General features: G+C 47.0%; 1 protein-coding gene across 3 annotated transcripts in view; it reads right to left on the bottom strand.

Annotated features, from left to right (window-relative positions):
* The window catches only part of NINJ2 (ninjurin 2), a 78504-nt gene that overhangs the window by 32132 nt on the left and 23458 nt on the right, over positions 1-22914 (bottom strand). The window contains exon 1 of one of the 3 annotated variants that reach the window (XM_047742284.1): positions 5069-5408. The exons of 1 other annotated variant lie outside the window; for it this stretch is intronic. In XM_047742284.1, coding sequence (XP_047598240.1) covers positions 5069-5113 — 45 coding nt within the window. In that variant the 5' untranslated portion in view covers positions 5114-5408. Of the gene's footprint in view, positions 1-5068; positions 5409-22914 lie in introns of those variants that run through there. One more of the 3 variants, XM_047742286.1, reaches the window with a different exon arrangement.

Raw genomic sequence — 22914 nt, 5'->3', positions numbered from 1 at the left:
CTTTTTATTATAGATCATAAAAGTTCTTCATATATCCCAGATACAAGTCCCTTATCAGATATATGATTTGAAAATATTTTCTCTTGTGATAGTTCTCTTCTCACTTTCTTGATGGTGTCATTTGGAAACAGAAGTTTTTAATCTTCATGACTAATTTATTTTTTCCTTTGTTACTTATGCTTTTGGTATTACATCAAATAAAGCTTTTTCTCATGAAAATTTACTCTTATGTTTTCTTCTAGAGTTTTATAATTTTAGCTCTTACATTTAGGTCTATGATCCATTTTAAGTTAATTTCTGTGTGTGGTGTGAGGTCGGGGTTCAGCTTTATTCTTTTGTGTGTGGATCTCCAGTTATCTTGACACCACCTACTGAAATGACTATTCTTTACCCCACTGAGTTGTCTTGGCATTCTTATCAAAGATCAACTGATCACAAATATAAAGATTTCTTTATGACTCTCAATTCTATTTCATCCATCTGTAGGTCTATCCTTATGCCAGTATCAAACCTGATTGCTTGATTACTGTAGATTTGCAGTAAGTTTAAAAATTGGGATATAAAGTTCTCTAAATTTGTTGTTTTTCAAGATTATTGTGGCTATTTTGGGTCCTTGAAATTCCATATTCCTACAATGAACCGTGCAAAGAAGTCAGTACTTTTTTTTTTTCTTCTTTTAAGTAGGCTCTATGCTTAATGTGGAGCCCAATGCGGGCTTGAATTCACAACCCTGAGATCAAGACCTGAGCTGAGATCAAGAGTATGATGTTTATCCAGCTGAGCCACCCAGGCACCCTGAGAAGCCAGCAAGATTTTGAAAAGAATTTTTAAAAAATATTTTATTTATTTATTTGAGAGAGAGAGAGAGAGCAAAAGAGAACATAAGCAGGGAAGCATGGGTAGAGGGAGAGGTAGAAGCAGGCTCCCCACTGAGTAGGGGCCAGATTCTGGACTCTATCCCAGGACCCTGGGATTGAGACCAGAGCCAAAGGCAGATGCCTGACCAACTGAGCCACCCAGGTGCCCTTGAAAGGGATTTTTAAAAGCATAAATTGCTTAAAAAAAAAAAAAAGGCAAAAAAAGCTTAAAAAAAAAAAAAAAAAAGAGTAAGGAGGGGTAAATGATTTGACCAAGCAGTAGAAGCTGTGGCCCAAAGCCTGCAGAAAGGAACCAATAATGGGACATGAGAAGTTCAAGAAGGTCCTCTTACATAAAATCTTTTTAAAAAATGCTTTTCAAAATCTTGCTGGCTTCTCGGGGTGCCTGGGTGGCTCAGTTGGATAAACATCATTGGAAACACAGGGTACCAAGGAACGTGGGAGTGACTTGCAGAGTTGAAATGGGGGATGAGCTAAAAGTCTATTCTCAGAGAAGTCCAACACTCCCGATGTCCCCCGAACACCCCTTCAAAGCCTGGTGATAGCTCCTCCTCAAGGCAAGAGATTAGAGAATTGCTCTTTTCTAAAGCAGTGGTCTTAAATCGTGGTTCATGAACTGGTTTAGGCCCACAGACTTTGTTACTGGCCCTAATAAGATAAGTACAGAAAATATAAATAAGTGTTTAGAGTTTTCATAGAAAATTAAAATTGCCTCAACATTCAAGTGAGTTCTCAGTGGAGTTTTCTTGCTGAACAGGATGTAGACCAGTTTGGATGTTTGAACTCTAGTTGGAAGTCATGTGTGGTAGGAGATATGGACTAGCCACGCACGTTAGAACTACATGTGGGTCCCTGACAGATCAGATTTAAAAACTGGTCCTTCACCACAGATAGCTTGAGAAGCATTCCCTAGAGGCTGACAGACCAGTTGTATGTGTGGTTAGGGGAGTGTTGAGGCTCCTGGTTAACAAACTTCATTCTCAACAATAGGATATCCAGCCTTCCTCCCACACTCATTCAAGAAAATTGTCAGGTAGGCTTACACCCTCCCCTAACACCCATCTCCAGAGAGGCGTCTAGAAGATTCTTATCAGCAAAGACTTAATGGCCCAGAGAGACTTTGAAATGTTGACATTTAGAAGTCTCTTCAGATAAAAAGCTGCTTGACACTCCATCTCAATATCTCTACAGTGAAGTTCTTCAGTGGATAAGTTATACCCATGCACCTAAAGCTTAAAATAAACTTCTAAAAGGTTTGTTTTGTTTTTTGAATAGGTTTTATACTAATATGGTCCAGAATTCAAAAGACTCAAAAGGGTGCAATGAAGAGCGCCATCAGCTACTTCTTTGTTCTCTTCTGGTAAACTGTTTAGCACCTCACTCTTTAATATAAATAGGAAGTCTATATGAAAGACAGAAACCAAATTAAAGAAGTAAGAAGTGCAGAGAAAAGAATGTAGAGAGAAGAAAAGTTCAAAAAAAGGAAAAGAATCATGTTCCTGGAGACAGAAGAGAAGCTATTCCACTCATGGAAGAATGGTAGCCTATTAGAAAAAGGAATATTCAGCGAACAACAAAAGAGAACTCTGAGAATTTAAAAATGTAAATATTTAAAATTCAACAAGAAAAGTTCGAAAAAATAGTTTATGAAATCTTCCAGAAAGTAAAACAAAGAGATAACGAGATGATAAATTAGATACAGAAGCTGGGAAACTCAAAGGATCAGGTCAGAAGATCCAACATCCTGACAACAGGAGGCCAGATGGACAGAACAAAAAAAGAGGGGGGAAGAAATCATTTAAGAAATAATCAAAGGAATTGTTTTTTCCCCACAACAGAAAGATATAAATTTCCAGGTCAAAAAGACCCATCAAATGCCTAGTATAATGAGTGAGGAAGGAGCCATCCCAAGGCACAGCCTTGTGAACTTCCAGAATACTAGAGGTCAGGGAGAAGAATCGAAAAACTTCCAGACGTGAGATACAAAGGACAGAGGGTTGACATGGCATTGGGTATTACAACAGCCATTCTGGAAACTAGAATTCTGTACTTGGGGAAACTATCGGTCCAGTATAAAGACATTTTCAGTTATATTAATAAGTAACATTTTACTTCCTTTGTTCGCTTTCTTAGGAAGTTACTGGAAGATGTGCACCACCAAACCAAGGCAGGAAATCAAGGAAGCAGAAGATGTGGAATCCACAGGACTGTGGGGAAAGCTGCCTTAGCCCTAACCAGGATGGAGGGGAAAGTAAGGAAGGAAGGGATGGAGGGAGAATGAAGCAATGAAGTGAGTGCAAGGAAAAAGCAGAGGTAAGAGACCAAGGGGACCCCCTTTGGCTCCAGCTCTTCCTGAGGCACATTTTTAATCCTATACTTGGCTTTGTGGGGCACTCCACTATCTTTGTAACAAACTCCTCTTCTTGCTTAACTAGTTCACATTGGATTTCAGTCACTTGCAACCAAAAGAGCCTTCCTGATACCTTTGCTACTCAAGGAGTTAGAACCAGCAAGCACCAACATCACGTGGAGCTTGTTAGAAATGCAGATTCCCATGCATCTCCCAGACCTACTCAACAGAATCACATCATAACAGGTTTCCCTCTGCACATTAAAGTCTGAGAAACGCTGTCCTAATATATCTACTTCACAAGGTGAAGGACTGGGCATATTAGAGGTAATATGTAGAATCCCTGAGCACGTAGTAGATGCCCTGTAAGGTATTGATTATGAAGAGGAAGAGGAAGAAGAAGGAACTAGGAATACTCGGGAATGACCGTCTCAGTCCCTGGGTCCACAGTAAATGGTGGTTCTGAACCAAATTACAAAAACAGGCACACAACAGAAAAGGCAAAAGCACATTTCTACCAGGAAACAGGTTTCAGCTCTGTTCCGGGAACCTGTCAGGTTAGTTAGTCCAGGTGTCAACATGGGAAACCAGTAAGAAAAGCTACCTCTCAAGTGTGGCAATTGACTAGGAGTGAGTGACAGACACTCAGCATCTGGGTGACGTTTGGCAGGGGAAATGCTGAGCTAACCTAGCCTTTCTCAGCAGGGCAAGCCTTCGGCCCCAGCACTCAGGAAGTAGGTCAGGAGGAAATATCCTGAGTGAGCAATGCTGAATTGCTTTTTCAGGCAGAAATCCGTGGCCCATAGGGCTGGGGGTGGATAGGGAATGGGAATGACAGGAGGTTGGGGGGCCCACTGCGGGGGTAGGGGTAGGAAATCATATCCCATTCTTGGCAGAAGCAAGGTTGCCTCTCACATAGTTTTCCTGGCTCTGGTCCTTTGGCGTTCAGCCACCTTCTTCATGCTGGGGGGCTTCCAGGGACTTTGGAATGCTGAGCAAATCTGAATGAAGCCTGGGACTGGAAAGATGTTAAGGGAAGGAGATGTGCTTGTATAAAACCTGTGTCCTATCTCAGCCATCAATGTGCTGTGGATCGAGCACGATGACTCCAGGTCCGCACCTCCCCGAGAGTTCCTGCTGATCACTGCTTCCTAATTGCTCACCAACTGTATGGCACTGAACTCAGTCCTTGGGAGTCCTTCCTGGAGACGCACCACAGCCCTCAAAAAATTTACACAACAGAGTCTCCAGTCCTTTAAAATAACCATGGGAATCTTAATTCTATTCAGAAATAGCAAACTCCATCATCAAACGGACGTCTTTGTGAAGACTGAGTGTAGGTGCCGCCTTTGCAGCCACCATGATGGTGACCAAAGCCTAACATTTGCTGTGACTGGCAGCGAGAACATACTTACTATGTGTCAGGCACTTTTCTAAGTGTATTTTATGTATTTTAAATGTATTGTATATTTTAATTCATTTGATCCTCACCACAACCTTGCGATCTTATATACAATGTCAGTCTCCATTGTACAGATGGGAAAGCTGAGGCAGAAAGAGAGTAAGCGAGGACGTGTAGTAGATGGCAGAACAGAGATTCAAACCCAGGTCGTTTGGCTCCAGGGACCCTGTTCCTTAATCGTGCATCGTACTTAGACCATGGGCGCAGGTGTCCGCAATGGCTCTCTTGCAAACTGATCCCACCTCGCCCTTAAACAAACGATCTGATTTTAGCCAGATAACTCAGAACAACATGGTGAGGGGTAAGAGTGGAGGTGTCAGAGGTCAGAGATCTGGGATCTACTCCTGGTGCTGCCGTTTCAAAAGGAAGGCCACTTATGTGGATCGGGTGCTCAACACAGGTCAGGTACTGGCCACTTTCCATGTTTGATCTCCCGTCGCTGTCCCTCCCTGGGTTTCGGTTTCCTTACACGTCAAGTGGAACAGGTGAATTCAGTAATTTGGTCTGGACCAGACTCACTGGAGAGGTACCAGGTGCCGTGTCAGGTGCTGAAGGGCACAAACAAATGAAGTAGATACCTTGCCTTTGCAAGGCTCCCAGGCCAATTCTCTTTCATTTTATAAATCCTCTGGGGTTGAGCAACGCGATCATTACCCCTGTTTTTGAAAATGGAGGAAATGATATTTGAACACTCAGTTCAGTCGTAGCCAAACAGAATGTGAGCACAGGTCAACTCTTAGCTCTGGGCTCTTTCTGCTCCCGACCCTCCCACTTCATCCTGACGTCACTGGGACTAAAACCTACGAAGTCCACTTTGAATTCCTAACTTCCCCCAGTCATGTGGTACCTCTGTTCTGCCTTCCCCATCCTGACAAGTGCAGACACACATGCACACGCATATGCACACACGCTCGGTGCTGGACCCCCGAAAAACACAAGGTCAATGCTATGGAGTAGCTGACAGTTAGCCCCCTCTGGCAGCCCTCCTTTCTGGGGCAGAGCGCAGAGCTGAGAGTCTGAGTGCAGAGTCAGCAAAGCCGCAGCATCCCGCTGACTCGGAACTGAAGCCTGTTGCCCCGTCATTACTTGACAGTGGGCAGGAAGTCCTCAGCTAAAGATAAGGTCAGTCTGGTGGCAGAGAGGAAGGGGCTGGTGAGCGCAACCTTCTGCTAAACGCACCCCCACCATTGCTGTGGGCTCTCCTGCAGCAGCCAGCACTGTGCCCTGCAAACAGTAGGTGCCCAGTGCGGTTTCCTGATGGATTAGCTCTTCTGAGCTGCTCTGCCCAGCACAGCTGCGGGATGGGGTTGCTAGGCAGGGGCATAATATGTGGGTCTAGGGCCTAAAGGAAATGACTTCAGCTCCATCTTGTTTAGCCAAGCTGAGCTCTGCCCAGGAGAACCGCAGCTCTGAAGATGTGATCTTTAAAGAACTCTGTGTTAGCTCACTTCTGCAATCTGTCCCAAGAACTTCCGTTTCTATCCCCTAAGTTAGGATAGGGGAAGAGGCCCATCATCCTCATGCTTTCTCGAAGTGGCACTAAGAGGGCAAAGGGCTTTAGATGTCGCTTAGTCTAAACTCATCCTGTTCTGTCCTCCTTGCCATTCCCGTGTCCATGCTTCCATGCCTGCCATATCTGTCCCCCAGGGCAAGACCCTCCTCCCCAGGCTAGAGTCAGGAGGGACGAAAACGTCCGTGAACTTCCAGGAACCAAGGCCACTCTTGCTTGTTGAAGGAGATCATCCCCCGGTATCTATTTGACCTTCTCAAAGAGTGGTGGGATTTTTGACCGGGCACATGACCACCTAGTTAAAGTCAACCTTCCCCAATCTCTCTTGCGGTATGTCCACGTGATCACGTTCTAGCTAATAAGAAGTTTCAGGAGGGGCACCTGCGTGGTTCAGTAGGCTAAGCATCTGACTCTTGATTTCAGCTCAGGTCATGATCTCAGGGTCATGAGATCAAGCCCCAAGTTGGGCTCTGTGCTCAGCAAGGAGTTTGCTTGAGATTCTCTCTCCCTCTGCCTCTGCCCCCCACCCAATAAATAATAAGTAAAAATTAAAAAAAAAAAGAGTTAGCAAGAACAATCATGCACTTAAAAGGAAGGCCAGTCCAGTTAGACTGGACATAATGGTGAGCCATCCTCAACTGTGCTTAAGACAAATATCCTGAGAGTACAGTAATAAGCTAGAAGGAGCCTGGATTCCTAACACTGGGGAGCCCCCATATTATCCCTGCAGTGTATACACTCAGACTCTTCCCACCGGAGAGAAATAAACTTCCATCTTGTCTAAGTCCTTCTTATATTGGGTCTTGTCAGAGCTGCCAAACTTGTATTCTAACTAACACAACACCCTTTGGGGTGTAAGGGTGGTCATAACCTCCCCTTCTCTGAGATTCCTCAACTCTACTCACCCAGGAGCAGCTCAGAGAGTTCTATTTATGAGAGTTTATCCTAGTGGTCTGTGAATGCCTGGCTCGTCTGGCTGTTGGCTGAGTGGACCAGGCATAGGCATCCCACCCAAGCAGGGCCAATCAGATTCTCTCTCCTGTAAATTTGCAAATGAGATTCACTATTGCCATCCAACCGGTGATGATGGCATGAAACAAGACATGTAAGGAGAAGCAGAAATGAAAGTCCAGTCAGCCTTGGAAAGGCAGAGTGAAAGAAACTGCCTAGGTTGGTACTGGCTTCCTGGTTTCTGGTTCTAGAACTTTGTATGGCCTCGCTGATCACTCTGCCTATGGTTCCTAGGAGAGACTCTGACATCTTGTAATAAATTCTCCCTTTTGGTTTTAGATACTTGAGGTTCATTTCTGTTACCTCTAACCGAAAGTGTCTAAGTGTCTTCCGATCCTTGTAAAGACCTATGTATCCTTGTAAGCCAGGGGCCTCCTCCTCTGTGGCCCACTCTGTGGCATGCTAGTTAGATCCTTTAATCATTATAATAGAGGGATCTGAGGTGAACTAAATGGATGGTTAGGTTGATTGATTGCCTGGTTGATTGGCTAGCAGGTCAGTCTATGGACTTTCCAGGGCCTTGTAGTATCTCAGAATTAGGGGTGAAGGGGGTCAAAAACTTCAAGCTAAGTTTGGCCACGGAGGTTTAGTGGCAGAGCCTGGACTGGAACCCCGCCTGGCCCTGGACCTCCTAGTCTCACTCCATCTCCCCTGCCATCAGGCTGGTTGATTTTGGGGGTAATCTGACACACCAGAAACAGCTCCCCCATGCTGATGAGCAAACTCCATAGGGCAGCTATATCAGATCTGTCCTTTCTGTGGCTCCCAGGAAGAATGCAAAATGATCCTTTTCTTTCTTTCTAACTCATTCTTTCTAATTCTAAATCTCACTGTGGATTTTAAAGAATGAACATCTTCTCTTCCATGGAAGGAGTAACGAGTGTACCTCTACTGTGTACCAGGCACTTGTGTGTGACACTTTACTGCTATGCCACTGAAACCCTACATGACGCCATTTTCCAGAGAGGAAAGTGAAGTTATGAAGGACTAATCAGCTGGCCAAAGACACACAGCTGGTAGGAATGGAACTAGGGAAGGAAGGAATCCTGGCTGGTCTGGCTCAAAGCCCTGTGTCTTTTACATGACGCCATACTGCCTCCTGAAGTTTCATCTTTACCAGTCCTTTTGGCCTTTCCTTTCCAGCTTTCTCAATGGGCACCTGCTCAGCAGGGCTTGATTTAGATCTGTGATTTAGATCTGTGTCGTGTGGGGCTGTGAGCCCCTGGCCCTAGTGGGGGAGGGACAGTATGCCGGGTGAGGCCTGTGGGGCCAAGGGAGGCTTGGCAGATGGCACTCCTCTCACAGGGTGGCCTCTCATTTCCCCTCTGGGGCCTGTCCTCCCTCACTGCTGGCCTCCGTTTCCCACTTGCCTCAGGCTTATGTTGCCTTTCTCCATCCCTAGGCATTCTTTAGTGCCTGCACCCTAACAGGATTCCAGCCTCCCCTCTTATCCTCCACAAAGGGAGCTCTTGGGTACCCCTGTGTGCTCCCTTCTTCAGAGAATTCATCTAGCCTGCTCATTTTTTTTCCCTCAGAGGAGGGAACAAAGGCCTCACACCTTCGGGCTCAGCCTGTCTGCTTTTCAAGCTGTGTTTGCACCCAGAGCTGAGTCTCTAGCTCTGGTTCCCAAAGGCCTGAGGGCAGGACTGTGTCTTCACATGCCGGGTGGCATGCATGGTCAGCACCCTCTAGAAAACAAACAGCTGTCATGCACAGATGAGGAAGCTGCCAGGCCTGGAGAGGCTGTGGAAAACGTAAGCAAGCCTGAGGTCTTGACCTCTTCCACTTAGTATAAGTTCACATCCCTGACAGTGCCTGCAGAGGCCCTGCCAGGACTCCAGAAAGATTCCACAATTCCACGGTCTCCCTGAAGAATCGAGGGTGCACACTTATGTGACTGTGTACCAGGGGCCGTGCAGGGAAACCCCTGATCTGTTGTGGACTATAGAAACAATAATCTGTAGTTAGCGCTTACTTCCGGTGAACAAGTGATTCTCAGAGGAAAAGTGCAGGCCCTCTAGGAAGTTTCCTCAAATCTCAGGGACCAGAGTAATCAATGGGAACATTTTGTATTTTTCCAAAGGAATATGATTTTTTTTAAGATTTTATTTATTTAGTTGGCAGACAGAGGTCACAAGTAGGCAGAGAGGCAGCCAGAGAGAGAGAGGGGGAAGCAGGCTCCCTGCTGAGCAGAGACTGATGTGGGGTCTCAATCCCAGGAACCTGGAATCATGACCTGAGCCAAAGGCAGAGGCTTTAACCCACCGAACCACCCAGGTACCCCAGGAGCATGATTTTTTTAAAGGACAGACTCTACCCATACAAAGGACATACTGCTTCCGGTTCTTTTCTCTGCTTGAAGAAATTCTACCTACTCTTTTAAGCCCAACTCAACTGGGAAGCCTTCCTCAGCCCCATAGGCTAAATTTATCTTTCTCAGGTCTCCTGAAGCACCTGGTTCAACCCTCTAGTACAGCGTATACCATAGGCTACCACCGAGGGCTAGGTGAGAGCCCGTCACCCCGTGGGCTGCATGCCGCCCCAGACCCCCAGCACCGGAAATGCGCCTCATGTGACTTCCTGTACCCATTTCAGGGTCAACCGACAGGCAAGAGAAGATCCTATTGACTGGGAGAGAGGTGGTGCTGGCGTAAGAAGCATGTGGGACGAGAGGATGGAAGAGAAAAGTGAGGAATGTTCTCTGAGAGAGAGGGTGTAGGTACAGGGGATTTTATCTACTGTGAAGGGCTTCAGAAAGGAGGACTTTCAATGGGCTAATGCTCAATTGGTTAGAAAGACCTAATGAGGGCACCTGGGTGGCTCAGTGGATTAAAGCCTTTGCCCTCAGCTCAGGTCACGATCCCAGGGTCCTGGGATCATGCCTGTGTCGGTCTCTCTGCTCATCGGGGAGCCTGCTTCCTCCTCTCTCTCTGCCTGCCTCTCTGCCTACTTGTGATCTTTGTCTGTCAAATAAATAAATAAAACCTTAAAAAAAAAAAAAAAGACCTAATGAGAATTTGTTGGGAGCAGAGGAATTTCTTGGGAAGGTAATGGATTGATTCAAAGAAATTTCTTTCTTTTTTTTTCTTTTTTCCTTTCTTTCGATTTTATTTATTTATTTGAGAGAAAGGGAGAGAGAGAGAGAGCATGAGCAGGGGGAGGTACAGAGGGAGAGGGAGAAGCAGGCTTCCCGCTGAGCAGGAAGGCTGATGTGGGGATCTATCTCAGGACCCTGAGATTCTGACCCGAGCCAAAGGCAGACGTTTAACCGACTGAGCCACCCAGATGTCCCAGGAAATTTCTGAGGGTGGGAAACCAAGACCACCCTGCTATTCTGATTGGTTGCCTGGCCTAGATTGAAGAAAGACCTAAAAACAAAAAAGCTGCAAGAGCAGAGGTGGACCTCACCAGGAATAGAAGGTAGAGGAGGAAAGGGAGCGAGGCAATGGTAATAACCTGGTCATTGGGATTAACTCTCAACATGCCCAGAATAACCAGACTGCGTAACTATAAATTGCTCAGCTCTCTATGGTTTATCCCTCAAGATTTTTTGCATTGTGCTGATTAATTATAGATGGCATGAAGGAAAAAAGGAATGTATGTAGGCTGGGGGGTCTTGATCTTGGGAGGGTAATGTCCAGACCCTTGGGTGATAGCAGCATAAGGTTTTCAAGGGATGGAATGCCAGAAAACATCTGCATGGTGCTCTTGTCATTACAGTGAAACACATGATTGCTCCAGTCCGATGGACAATGACAAGGACGGTGCTACGGGTTTCATCAGGAAAGGCACTCCCACCCCCTCTCCAAATAGGCAAGAGGCCAAGATGCCAAGAGCGGGGACTTATGAAATGGGTCTATCCACCAGCTCATAAATTAGAAGCCAGACTTCTGGGTGGTACAAGGAAACTGCATAACGATCTCCTTTCTCATACCTATAAGCTTTGTCCGAAATGGAACACGCTTCCTTACAGCAGCCCTTAGCTGACCTGATTCTAGAGACAAGTGTTCCTAGTTGGGCCTATAAAGGATTGCAAATCTACTTTACCTTTCAGAATAAACGCTGCAGGTCTCTGGCACATGGGATGCTGAAATTGCCCCCATTTCATTAAAAGGGTGTAGTCACCCTCTACTGTGGGGCTGAGCCCTCTGCCCTCACGCGACCAAGGCTGTCGTGGTGGGCACTGGCACAAACTAAGAGGACATTGTCAGAAAGACCCCGGGGGAGAGTACGCAGCGGTCAGAGCACAGGGTCTCTGGCTGAGGCTTTGCAGGCTTCTTCCCTCCGATGAAGGTTCTGGCCCTGGGCTGAGCCACCCTCTTGCCGATGCCCACCTCTCTGTTTGCACCTCCCCTGGCCTCCCAGCCCTGCATTCACAATAGCTGATGAGGCAAGTGTCCCAGCCAAAGCACCGTTTCCCTCCCTTTCTTCCTGGGCTTGTAATTAATGGCTTCTGTGAAGCTCTCAAGCTCCTTGGGATAAAAGGACCAGTTTCTCACGCTTCCCTGAGCTCTCCAAGGTGGTTATTGCCGGTGGAGGCTCCCACGGCTGGCCAAGTGAGGCGGCTCTCACCCCAGGGCCCTCAGCCAGGCTCGCAGGGTTCTCTGGCACCTGGGCACCCCCGGCCCCATGGCGTCAGTGTGTTTTCTGTTCTCTGCTCCTTCCCCAGGATGTTCTGATTTCCTCACCTCAGCTCTCTTTGTTTAGCCATAGAGGTTAGGCAATGACTGTGGGGCAGCCGGCCCAGGGCCCAGCTTCCCGGGAAAGCGCTGCTCCCTCACAAGTTGATCTGAAGTCACTTGCTCTCCAGAGGCCTTGGTCACCCAAAGCCTGGGCCTTTGCTTCCCCGGCACCCTGAGTGCTCTTTCTCTGGGCATTGCCATTCAGAGGTCTCATGCACCTCTGTCCACACCCGGAGCCCCGGTAGAGACAGTGTCATGCTCTGGTCAAGGGTGCGGAATCCTTGTGCATGAATCATGGACTTGCCACCGGCTTGCCGTGTGACCTTGATCCCACATGAAATGAGGCTCAGAATAGTTCCCCTCCTACAGAGATGATGTGAGGATCAAATAAGAGAATTTGTCCAAAGTGCCTCAGCTTTGGTAAGCGCAAACCAAGTGGTTTCCTTTTCTGAGAAATGCTGTCGAAAGGGCCCTGGATTCTGATCTGTAAATTTTCCTTGGATAGCCCAAATGAACTGCTTTTCCTGCCTGACCCTGTGCCTTTCTTGCTTCAGGGGAGCTGTACTTTCTGACCCAGCCCAGGGTACAGGCTGTAAAGTGACAGGAGAGGTGTCCAAGGCACAGCAGATTGACCTCTCCAGACAGGACCACGTTGTAGGTATGAAGCTCTCACTGTACCTCCCTAAGGATCACCTCATTTTCCTTTGCCCAGTTGAGGGGTGATGATCTTGCTGAATTTGGGTCCCATTTCCAAAGCCTCCCCTTTCTGGAGAGAATAATTACACTCTGCCACTTTCCACCAGGAGCCTCAGAGTGCAGCAGGGCATGACCTACATGATTCAGAGAGGTGGGACCGTGTGGGAGAGATTACAGCCTGCGTCTCCCTCCCACTGCGCGCTTTCATCACTGCCCTCCCCAAGGGGGAGGCCCTGGGGCTGCAGGAAGGGAGCTTGGGTCTCAAGAGGGCTCTCGAATCCTGCCTAGCTCTGAGCAGGAGCTGTGACCTGAAAAGGGAATGGGGCCAAACATAGAGAGCTCTTTTCTCTTTTCCCTATCTCCTTTCCCACCCTCTGCCTCCCCAACAAAAACTATCAGAAGGAAGAAAAAGCAGGCTGGAAATCACCCAATACCCTCTGTCCGATCACCATCTCCTCTGCTTTCTCTGGTTCTTGCTCATGGGAAGGAATCGAACGAGTGCTGTTGTGTTCCTTTGCAAAACACCAAGCAAACTCTTGGTTCAAAATCTCCAGAGGCAGATTTACATATCATTTGCATATATTTTCTATATTACAGATATTGCTCCTTCACATGTTCATACTGAGTCCTATCATGGTAAGGTAAACATCCTTTAACAGGTCTGCATTTGCTCCTGGCTTCTAGGTGCCCCTGGTTTCTCTGTAGGACACAGTACATTCATTCTCAGCTTTGTCATTCTGGTTGGATAATTTAGGTAAATCATTCCATTTACCTGGTCTGCAAAATAGGAATGATAATCCCTGTCTTTTACGTGGGGTTGTTGTGAGAATTTTAAAATGAATTGTAGGGAGATGCCTGGCTGGCTCAGTCAGTGGAGTGTGCAGAGTCTTGATCTTGGGGTTCTGAGTTCGAGCCCCACATTGGCTGTATTGATTACTTAAAAATAACATATTAAAAAAGAGAGCAATTGCTGGGTTGACTGGGTGGCTCAGTCGGTTGGGCATTCGACTCTTGATTTCGGTTCAGGTCATGATCTCAGGGTTGTGAGATCGAATCCTGAATCAGGCACTGTGTTCAGTGTGGAGCCTGTTTCTCCCTCTCCCTCTGCCACTCCCCCTGCTCTCCCTCTCTCTTTCTCTCAAATAATAAACAAAATCTTAAAAAAAAAGAGAGAGATCACAGATATAAAACCATTTCATAAACTGTGAAGAATGGGTAAAAAGTTCAGATATTATTGTTAGTAAAATTATTCAGTGGAAAATAGTACACTGGTTATCTGAAAGGGACAAAGCATTTCCAAAGGTAAGTAGGGGAAGCTATGATTTCTTGATTTAATGTCAAACTGCCTAAAAGACCCCCTTGTTCCCTTCTGCAGTTTGCCAGGACACTGGATGGCAGCAGTCCTGTTCTGTCAATAGGACTATGTCAACCTATAGGAACTCCTAGCTGGGCAAGGCCAAGGTGCAGCCCTGACCACCGTGTGGTTCAAAGTCCTGTGGGAAGTCAGTGGCAGAGTGGGGGTAGAGGTTGGGGGGAAAAAGTTGAGAAGGCAGTGATGATTCAGGGCAGGAAGGGATTCAGTGATCAATGCCCAGCCCCTCCATTTTACAGCTGAAGAAACTGAGGTTCAGAGAGGGGTATGGCTGGCCCGACTGCCAGGAGGCTTCAGCGAGCAGTCCTGGTTGGCCCAGTGAAGATCAGTCAGGACAGCACCTCGTCTCCTCGCCAGAGTGCTGGGCTTCACCGTGGTGGGGGGATTGGGTCAGGAGCTTGATTTCCTCTTGCTTCAGACATTCTGTCTCAGTCTACAGACAAAAAGAGGCTCTCAGCCTCCCAGAATAGCGAAAGGCAAACACACTTAGTTAAGAAGAGCCCTTGAGAAAGAGACATGAACGGAGAAGAAAACTCACACACCTTCCTCTGATTCTTGCTTTTTTAACCCCCTGTCTGGACTCAGGTGGTTTTAAAAGTCCGAACTGCCGAAGCCTTGAATGGCCTCTTAGAGCTCAACGAGAGCCCTGCTCAGGTGCAGAAAAACTGGTCTCACGTCTTCCAGGCCATGCCCCTTGGGCCCCAAAGACAAAAAGATTCTCAGAAAAGGTCAGGCTTCTTTCTGATGAGGGCAGCAAAACAAATCCCAGCACTTTCAAAGGTCACGAGCCTCAGGGGAATGAGGTATGGGGTGGGGAGCCAGCACTGTCTTTGGAGGGGAGCTGTAGCCAGAGTGAATGGTCCAGGAGGGAGGAAGTTCTCAGGACCACGGCCTTCCATGTAGGAAGTACTGACGAGTGTGCTGGGTGCTTGGGGGCAGGGGACACGGAATACGTTGCCCTCTGCTTTCAGGGAGCTTGCTGGGGGCTAAGGCTCTTCCACGAGTCAAAAGAGACAAAAGGCAGAAGCTGCATTTAGGCCAAAGAGAAAATTCCTCCAGAAAGAATGAGACAAATCAGCGGGGATTCATAGAGATCTGAAGAACTTCGTGGACCAGGGAAATCTTTGAGTCAGCCTGGAGGCCTTAGTTGGTGAGTGGATCGGGGAGGGAGCACTTCCCAGTGGAGCACAGCCTGGATGGAGGTGGGAACGAGCTAGGAACTCACCCTTTCTGACCTCCTCTGTGCAGGAGCTGTGAGCTAGAATTAGGATTTTATTTTATTTTTAAAGATTTCATTTATTTATTAAGAGAGAAAGTGATAGAGAGCAGGAGAGGGGAGTAGGTCAGAGGGAGAAGCAGGGAGCCCTATCAGGGACTCGATCCCAGGACTCTGGCATCATGACCTGAGCCGAAGGCAGTTGCCTAACCAGCTGAGCCACCCAGGTGCCCTAGAATCAGAACTTTAAAGATCAAGTGCCTCTGTTCTCATGGATGAGCACTGTTTATGGAGTCCGCCTGGGTCCCTGGAAGATGTGGCAAAGAGGTTTTCCATTTTGGAAGAGAAGGGCTTCTGCGTTACTGGGTAACTATGACTGGCTTTAGAATGATTCCTTGAGTGAAGGGGTCGAAATATCATTTAGTCCTAACGAGGACCCAAGAATCCTGGGCCCAGTCAGCCTGGCGTAATAGAGTGCTGCATAGAGGTTACTCCTGTAGGCTCTGGCTTTTGGCTTGGCTTTGAATCCCATCCCTGAAGCCCTTAGAAAGTGTGTGGCATTTCCATTAACCTCTCCAAGCCTCAGTCTCCTCATCTGTCAAATGAGGATGAGAATAATACAGGGGTGTGGTAAGGACCATGTGAGGCAGGGCTTAACCTCTGGCTGACCCCTCTGCCGATGGCAGCCATTGTGTTTGTTGCCAAGGCCTGGTGCCCCTCGGCTGACTCCCTTGTCTGATGGTTTCTCAGGTCTGCTAATCTGAAAGGAATAACGCACCTTCCACAGGTAAGCAGGGGAGAATCTAATTGCTTGATTTAATGTCAAACCGCACGAAAGGGTCCATTCTAGAGTTTGCTCGGGTGCCTGATGGCACCAACGCAGTCCTGTCAGAGGGCCAGGGTCCTTTCTTCCCTCAGGTGCCCTTTGGAGAGGTGGCCCTCTTAGTGAGGGGAGGGTGTGGAGGTGTGGATGTGGGAGAGGAGAGTTCCAGGGCCAGTGGGAGACAGGAGGCTCTGAGAGCATTCTGTGGCCTCACAGGCCTCCTGCAAAGACCTCCAGTGGCAGTAAGGAAGGTCTCGAATGAGCTCCACCCGCCTCACTGGGAGACTCATATTTTCAGACCACAGCGTCCTCATCTATAAAGAGAATAGCTTAAATGAGACCAGTGACTCCCTCTTTGAGGGAAGAGGAGAAGGTCCTCAGGAGGTCCACAGTGAGGTGTTCCGGAATCCAGAGGCTTCCCGATCATTGCCTATAGACGCGATAAATAATTCATCTCGCATGTAAGTGCTGAGCTGTTTTTCAAACACACAGAGATGCTCCTGTCATTTTTAAAAATTGGTATTTAAAGGAATATCGCCCACACTGTTGCTTTTTATCAGCGTGCAGTTTCTCATTCAGGGATACTGAAAGTACAATTACAATTACCGGGAGGAATCCACAAGTGTTTTAGAAGTTTTAAAGGGGTACAGGCTTGACAAGTTTGGCTTCCACTGGAACAGGTGAAGGACACACTCAACCTTGCCCGGACCGTGGCTCCTTATGCCAGCCCAACAAACGAGGCCTCCCCTTCTAGGCTCAATGCCCTTGAACAAACAGCAGTCTCTAGAACAGGTAATCCCGTGGCAGCAAAGACAAAAATGAAAGAGAGGGGGGACAGGTAAGTAAGTCGTATCATTTAAGAAGAGAAGGACAGACTTTGTAAGAAAATCTGGGCCATCCTCAGGATTCTATCAGCCTGAAGGGCTTTTTTTTTTTTTAAAGTGACCTGTCACTTCCCTGTATTTGTCACTGTTTCCCAGCGTACACATGTTTGCATCACATGGGAAGTGGGAGGAGTTGGAATGTCCTCCAAATTCCCCTGACACCCAGTTCCCACCTTTATCCTCTAGAAAAATGTGCTGTTTTGTTTTGTTTAACTTCAGGAGGTCACAGGATTTTAAGAATGTGATAAAGGTTACAGGCCCTCGTTCCAGAAACAAAGGCAGCCACACCTATACATACATATATCATTTTTTTTTCATAACATATATAATTTTACACACTACTTCAGTGGGTCCCCCCCACCCTGAATTCACCACGGACATCTTTGGGATTTGGAGACTTCAGGTCAGGAAATCCTGCTCTTGTGTGGGTTGCTTTCAATAAGTTTAATTTTACCTTCGCTTAGCTTTCTATAGGTCGGAGTTCTAAAAGTCTCACCAGACTTTTAATGGGACCTCTGAGTGTCCCATCTCCCAGTTGCTATTACAGGCTCCTTAGACTCGGGAAGACTGGTTCAGAAAAAGGCTGTGAGCTGTAAGGCAGAGCATGGCTCATGTAGACCTCATCTCGGTGCTAGCTCCCCTGGGAAGCTGGAATAAAGCGAATGGAACCATAAAAGGGGCTTGGGAACAGAGACTACCTAAGAGTCAAGAATCCCTCCTGACAGGGCCATTTTTACAAGTGTCTACCTAGGAACTCTGGACCTGCAGACTTGTAGTCCTTGAAATGGAAAGCTGCTCTCATCTCTGGGAAGGATCTCCCCCCAGCTTCCACCCCTCTTGCCCCCTCTCCATGGTAGTGCAACTGTCCTTCTGCCTTCGCATCCTTTGTGCAGATGCCTTGTCTAAGGGATCCTGCTGGGGCCGGCTGCCCAGTCTGTTCCGTCCTGTGAGTCCCTGAACAAGCAAGCCAAAATCAAGGAAGATTTTTCCATTCACCTAAAATGTCATTCTGATTCTGAAAGTCCAGTGGTTTTTACACAACTTGAGCCCAAGCTCAGTTGGCCCAAGGGGATCCACCTTAGCCTTAGTTTGCACCTAACACTTGCTCTGGGATGACAGGGAGGGCAATACATCTGGAGGGGCTGGGTGGGGGTGGGGGTTGGGGGCAGGGAAGCAACAGGTCCACCAGTGAGAGTCCAGGCTGCTAGGCTTGGCTAGGATGCCACAGTTTGCACCAGACAAGGGAGGCAAATTCCCCAAATACCAGGATGTTGGGCAATATTTCAAAGAAAGAAATTCATTGCTATTACAGCCCTTCCTCTACCCGCCACCCTGAACTCTATGTCCTGTCCTTTTCCTCTACAATGTACCATGCAAATGATCCATTGTTCTCTAGAATCTTACCCTGCCAGGTTCAATTTTATCTTGGCTTTCTAGGACTCTAAACTATAGCTCTCTAACTATCTTCACAACTTCTGTAAGGGTATGGGTACTTCGAAGGAAGATTGGCAGAGGAAGGTGCTACACATTCAGATCCTTCCACTTAATTAGTTTATCCTTCGATTTAAAAAATTAATTCATCCAGGGCGCCTGGGTGGCTCAGTGGGTTAGGCCTCTGCCTTCAGCTCAGGTTGTGATCCTAGGGTCCTGGGATTGAGCCCCACATCGGGCTCTCTGCTTGGCAGAGAGCCTGCTTCCTCCTCTCTCTTGGCCTGCTGTTCTGCCTACTTGTGATCTCTCTCTGTCAAATAAATAAATAAAATCTTTAAAAAAATTAATTCATTCAATAAATAGTTATGGACTTCTAATTAGGTTAGGACATGGAGGATATGGGAGACTGTATCTAATTAGGATATAGAGGATATGAGGGACCATAAAGATGTTCTAGGTACATAAAGAAGTACTAGGATACTAGGGACTGGGATATGGGAAAATATAAGAATGAATGAGATTTGGATTCTGCTATCAAAGAACTTGCTATCTAGTAGAGGAAAAAAGACTCATAAATAAACCATAATACATGGAAATTATATCTATATCTATCCCAAACTTGGTAACTGTCATGTAGCAAGTGACATTTAAACTGGACGTTAAAGAATGGGTAAGAGTTGGAGACATGAACTGAGGAAAAGGCATTCTAGATGGAAAGCATGGAAAGAAACTTGGAAGTAATAGTGATGGATCTACATGCCGAATAGCAAATAGTTCTATTTGGCAAAAATATAGGGAACAGAAGTAGAAAGAGCAAAGGCTGGAAAGCCAAGATATACTTGGCCAGTGGAAGACCTTGCATGTCAGGCTTTGGGTGGCTCAGTCGGTTAAGCATCCGACTCTCATGGTCTCAGGGTTGTGAGATCGAGTCCTGCGTCAAGCCCCATCTTGGGGTTTGCCCTGAGAGTGGAGTCTGCTTAAGATTCTCTCTCCCCCTCTCCCTCTATTCCCTTCTCCCACTTTAAAAAAAAAGAAAGAATGAGAGAAAGAAGGAAAGAAGGAAAAGAAAAGAAAGAACGAACAGAAAGAGGGAAAGAAAGAAACATTAATTTGGTAGTACTGTGAAGGCTAGGTAGGGGAAAAAATGAAGGGAAAAAAAGGATTGGGCCATGGCAGTGGGAAGTATCATTTAGAGGAGAAGACTTCTGGTTAACTGAGCCAAAAGTGACCTTATCTCTGTTTTCACTTAGCACTCACTGTCTGGACCTTTTAAGGGGAGCGGTACAGCGTAGCTGTTAGAAGCCAACTTTGGGGTCCAACAAACTTTGGCTTGAATGATAGTTCTGTTACAAATCAGCCTCTCAGAGCTTTATCCATCATACATAAAATGGGAATAATTACATCTAGATTTGTTATAAAGATTAAGTGTGATAACATCTGATAAAACATTATTAGCATAGAAGCAAGGGGTAAGCAATTAATAAACGGTTGATATGATAATCATCATATGACTTGTGTTGTAGATACGTGTGTTTATAGAGCTAGAATCATCTCCTTCATGAGATTATTAGCTGCTGGAGGGCGGGAAACCAGTTTTGTGGTGTGTGTCCTTAAGTCTTAAATAGCTTCTTTTTTTTTTTTTTTTTAAGATTTTATTTATTTATCTGACACAGAGAGAGAGAGAGAGCGCACAAGCAGGGGGAGTGGGAGAAGCAGACTCCCCACTGAGCGGGGAGCCCACTGTAGGATTCCATCCCAGGACCCTGGGATTATGACCTGAGCTGAAGGCAGATGCTTAACCAACTGAGCCACCAGGGCACCCCCTGCATAGCTTCTTTTTTTTCTTTTTTTAAGATTTTACTTATTCATTTAACAGAGAGGGAGAGCACAAGCAGGGAGAGCAGTAGGCAGAGTGGGAGGGAGAAGCAGGCTCTCTGTTGAGCCAGGAGCAGGATGTGGGACTTGATCCCAGGACCCTGGGATCATGACCTGAGCAAAAGGCAGCCGCTTAATGAACTGATCCACCCGGGTGTCCCTTTTTTGTTTTTTTGTTTTTTTACCCTGCCATAGCTTCTTATACTATCTAGGCCATCAGTAACTCTGAAAGAAAGAGTTAACATGATAGATGAGTAACTAGAACGGGAGTAAGATTTTCATTAAACGTCAAGGAATCTGTCCCCTTGAATGAGGACGCATATTTTTGTGCCCCAAGTGCCCCTGCTCTCAGACATACAATCACTCTAACTCGGCAGACATGCTAAGAAATCCTAAGGTTTGTAGATGTGAAGATGATACGAGTCTGTCCTCAAGACAGGACATTCTTAGTTCTAGGCAATGTTGGGGACTTCCCAGTCTTGGTAAACATTAACCATGAACCTTCTGGGCCTGTTCCTAATGGACCTATGTGCAGGCTGTAAAGAGGTCCTCAGATAAAGCCCACCTAGTACCTAGGGGCCTGGCTCGGTGGTAATGTTGGTCTAGGCCCGGAGGCAGTGAGTGAGCTGCAGTATGTGGACCCTGGACTCCTCGTCTCTTTTTCTGGCTCTGCTGCCCAGAACTGTGAAATCCGGGGCAATCTCTCCTCTCTGCCGCCGGGTCTGCTCACCGAGGCATCCCTGAATCCTGGCAGACGACTCACTACCGGCGTGTGCGGCTGACCTCCAAAACCAGCAATGTGTTTAGTGCCGCAGGGGCTGAGGGAGCATGAGACAAGGTGCCTGTCTTCAAAGAGTTTCATGCTCGTTGAGCAGAAAAGGTAAAACACACAGGAAACATTACGGCAGCATGGTGAGGAGTAGAAACAGCGGAGTCGGGCTGCCTCGCTCAAATAATAGCATTTCCCCTACAGGAGAACTATTAAGGGTCAGATAGCTCATGAAAGCCTCTTGGCACAGTACTGGCACATAGCAAGTATTCCCCCAGTGGTTTATTATTATTGTTGTTATTAAGTTAAATAATAACAACAGACCTGCAAAGCAACATGGGGATTTTCCAGGCCATTCTCTTAGAGTCTAACCCTTGATAAAAGAAGATCCTGTCCTTTACTTTCCTACTTTCCCCAACATCCACGCCCAGAGCCTTGCAACCCAACAGGTGCTCAGATATTTGAGGCGAATGTAATTAACCACATTTCAACTTTCCACTACAAGGGAACTTAGGGCAGTGAGAGCTGGGTGGTCAGGGAAGGCTTCAGGGAGGAGGTGAGATTGAAGTGGACCTTAACAGATTGGGTAGGCTTTGGATGGACAAAGCAGAGTAAAGAAGACTCTGATTATAAAGCCTAGAATGGGCCAGGGGTTCAGGAGAGACAGGGGAAGACTGGAAGGGCATGGCCATGGCACGTCACACGCACACTAGGGAGGACACCAGTGTGCCCAGAACCAGGGCTCTGAGTGTGGGGCTAGGCCCAGAAGTGGGAGCCTGAATCCCCTAGGGGCCGATTTGGGGACTAGAGGCTGAGCTCCTCAGCTGCTCATGGGACCCTGCCAAATCCCACTCCTGTCTGTCCTTCCGGCTCTTCTTTCACACTCTGCCGGAAGGAGGCCTCTGGGTGTGAAGACAACCTCCATGGCTTTCTTCGCTCCCCAGGAGCTGCTGACCATCCCCGGTCCCAGAGCCTCTGACAGGCCTCCATGTCCTGACATTTCCCACAAGGGAAAGCTGGGTGCAGATTCTTTCCCTTTGTGAGTCGTATTCTCTGAGAAACTCTCTGAGGAGTCTCTTCCCCTCCCAGAGGGTAGGAGCCAGATCTTTCCTTTCCTCTGCCCGGTCCTCAGAACAACATTTACAGTGAGTGTTTGCACACAATGGACATTCTTCCTGTCGGGAGTGCAGAATGACCGACATGACAGTTATAGGCACTTCCTCATGCTACAGCCAAGGAGAGGAAAAAGCCCATAATCACAGGAATGCTTCCACAATATATGCCGGTCCCTGGCCTACCCACTTTGCGCTTAAAGCTCACGGTAATCTTAGGAGGCAGATCCGGTTATCAAGGAACTTGCCCAAGTTCGCATAAGTAGTGAGCAGGTCCTAAAACCAGTAGGGTGGGATTCAAACCTGGTCACCATGCTGTTACCTGGATGGACGCAGCATGGGTCTGATAAAGAGGAAAATGGGAACCTAGGAATCCTGAATCAGTCCACCAATGTCTAGGTGATAAAAATGAGAACTTGACTCTCCGTCGTCCCAAAAGCCTCACCTCAGTTCCTATCCTCCGGTAACTCCAACATCAAGTGAAGTTTTACCAAACTGCTCCCCATTCCTTCCTCAGGAGACTGAGAATGCACTGGGGACGCCTGCCTGTAGGGCAGCATTTTTTTTTCCATTTTACAGAAAATGGTAAACACCTAAAAATTGAGTTTCTGAAAGAAAGTGACTAAAAAAGAAACAAAGAAACAAAGAAAGGAAGGAGGGAAGAAAGAAAGGAAGGAAGAAAGAGAGAGAAAGGGACATAATTATAGCTAGAGTGGGCCACTGCATTCTACAAGCAGGACAGTTGCTTCTAAGTATAGCCTGCAAGGTGACTCTTGATCTCAGGGTTATGAGTTCAAGCCCCATGTTGGGAGTAGAGTTCAATTAAAAATTAGCTAGTGATAT

The sequence above is a fragment of the Lutra lutra genome, chromosome 8 (assembly GCF_902655055.1).
Source record: "Lutra lutra chromosome 8, mLutLut1.2, whole genome shotgun sequence".
Lineage (NCBI taxonomy): Eukaryota > Metazoa > Chordata > Mammalia > Carnivora > Mustelidae > Lutra > Lutra lutra.
Note: the sequence above shows the minus strand (reverse complement) of the source record. Positions and strands in the feature narration are given on the sequence as shown.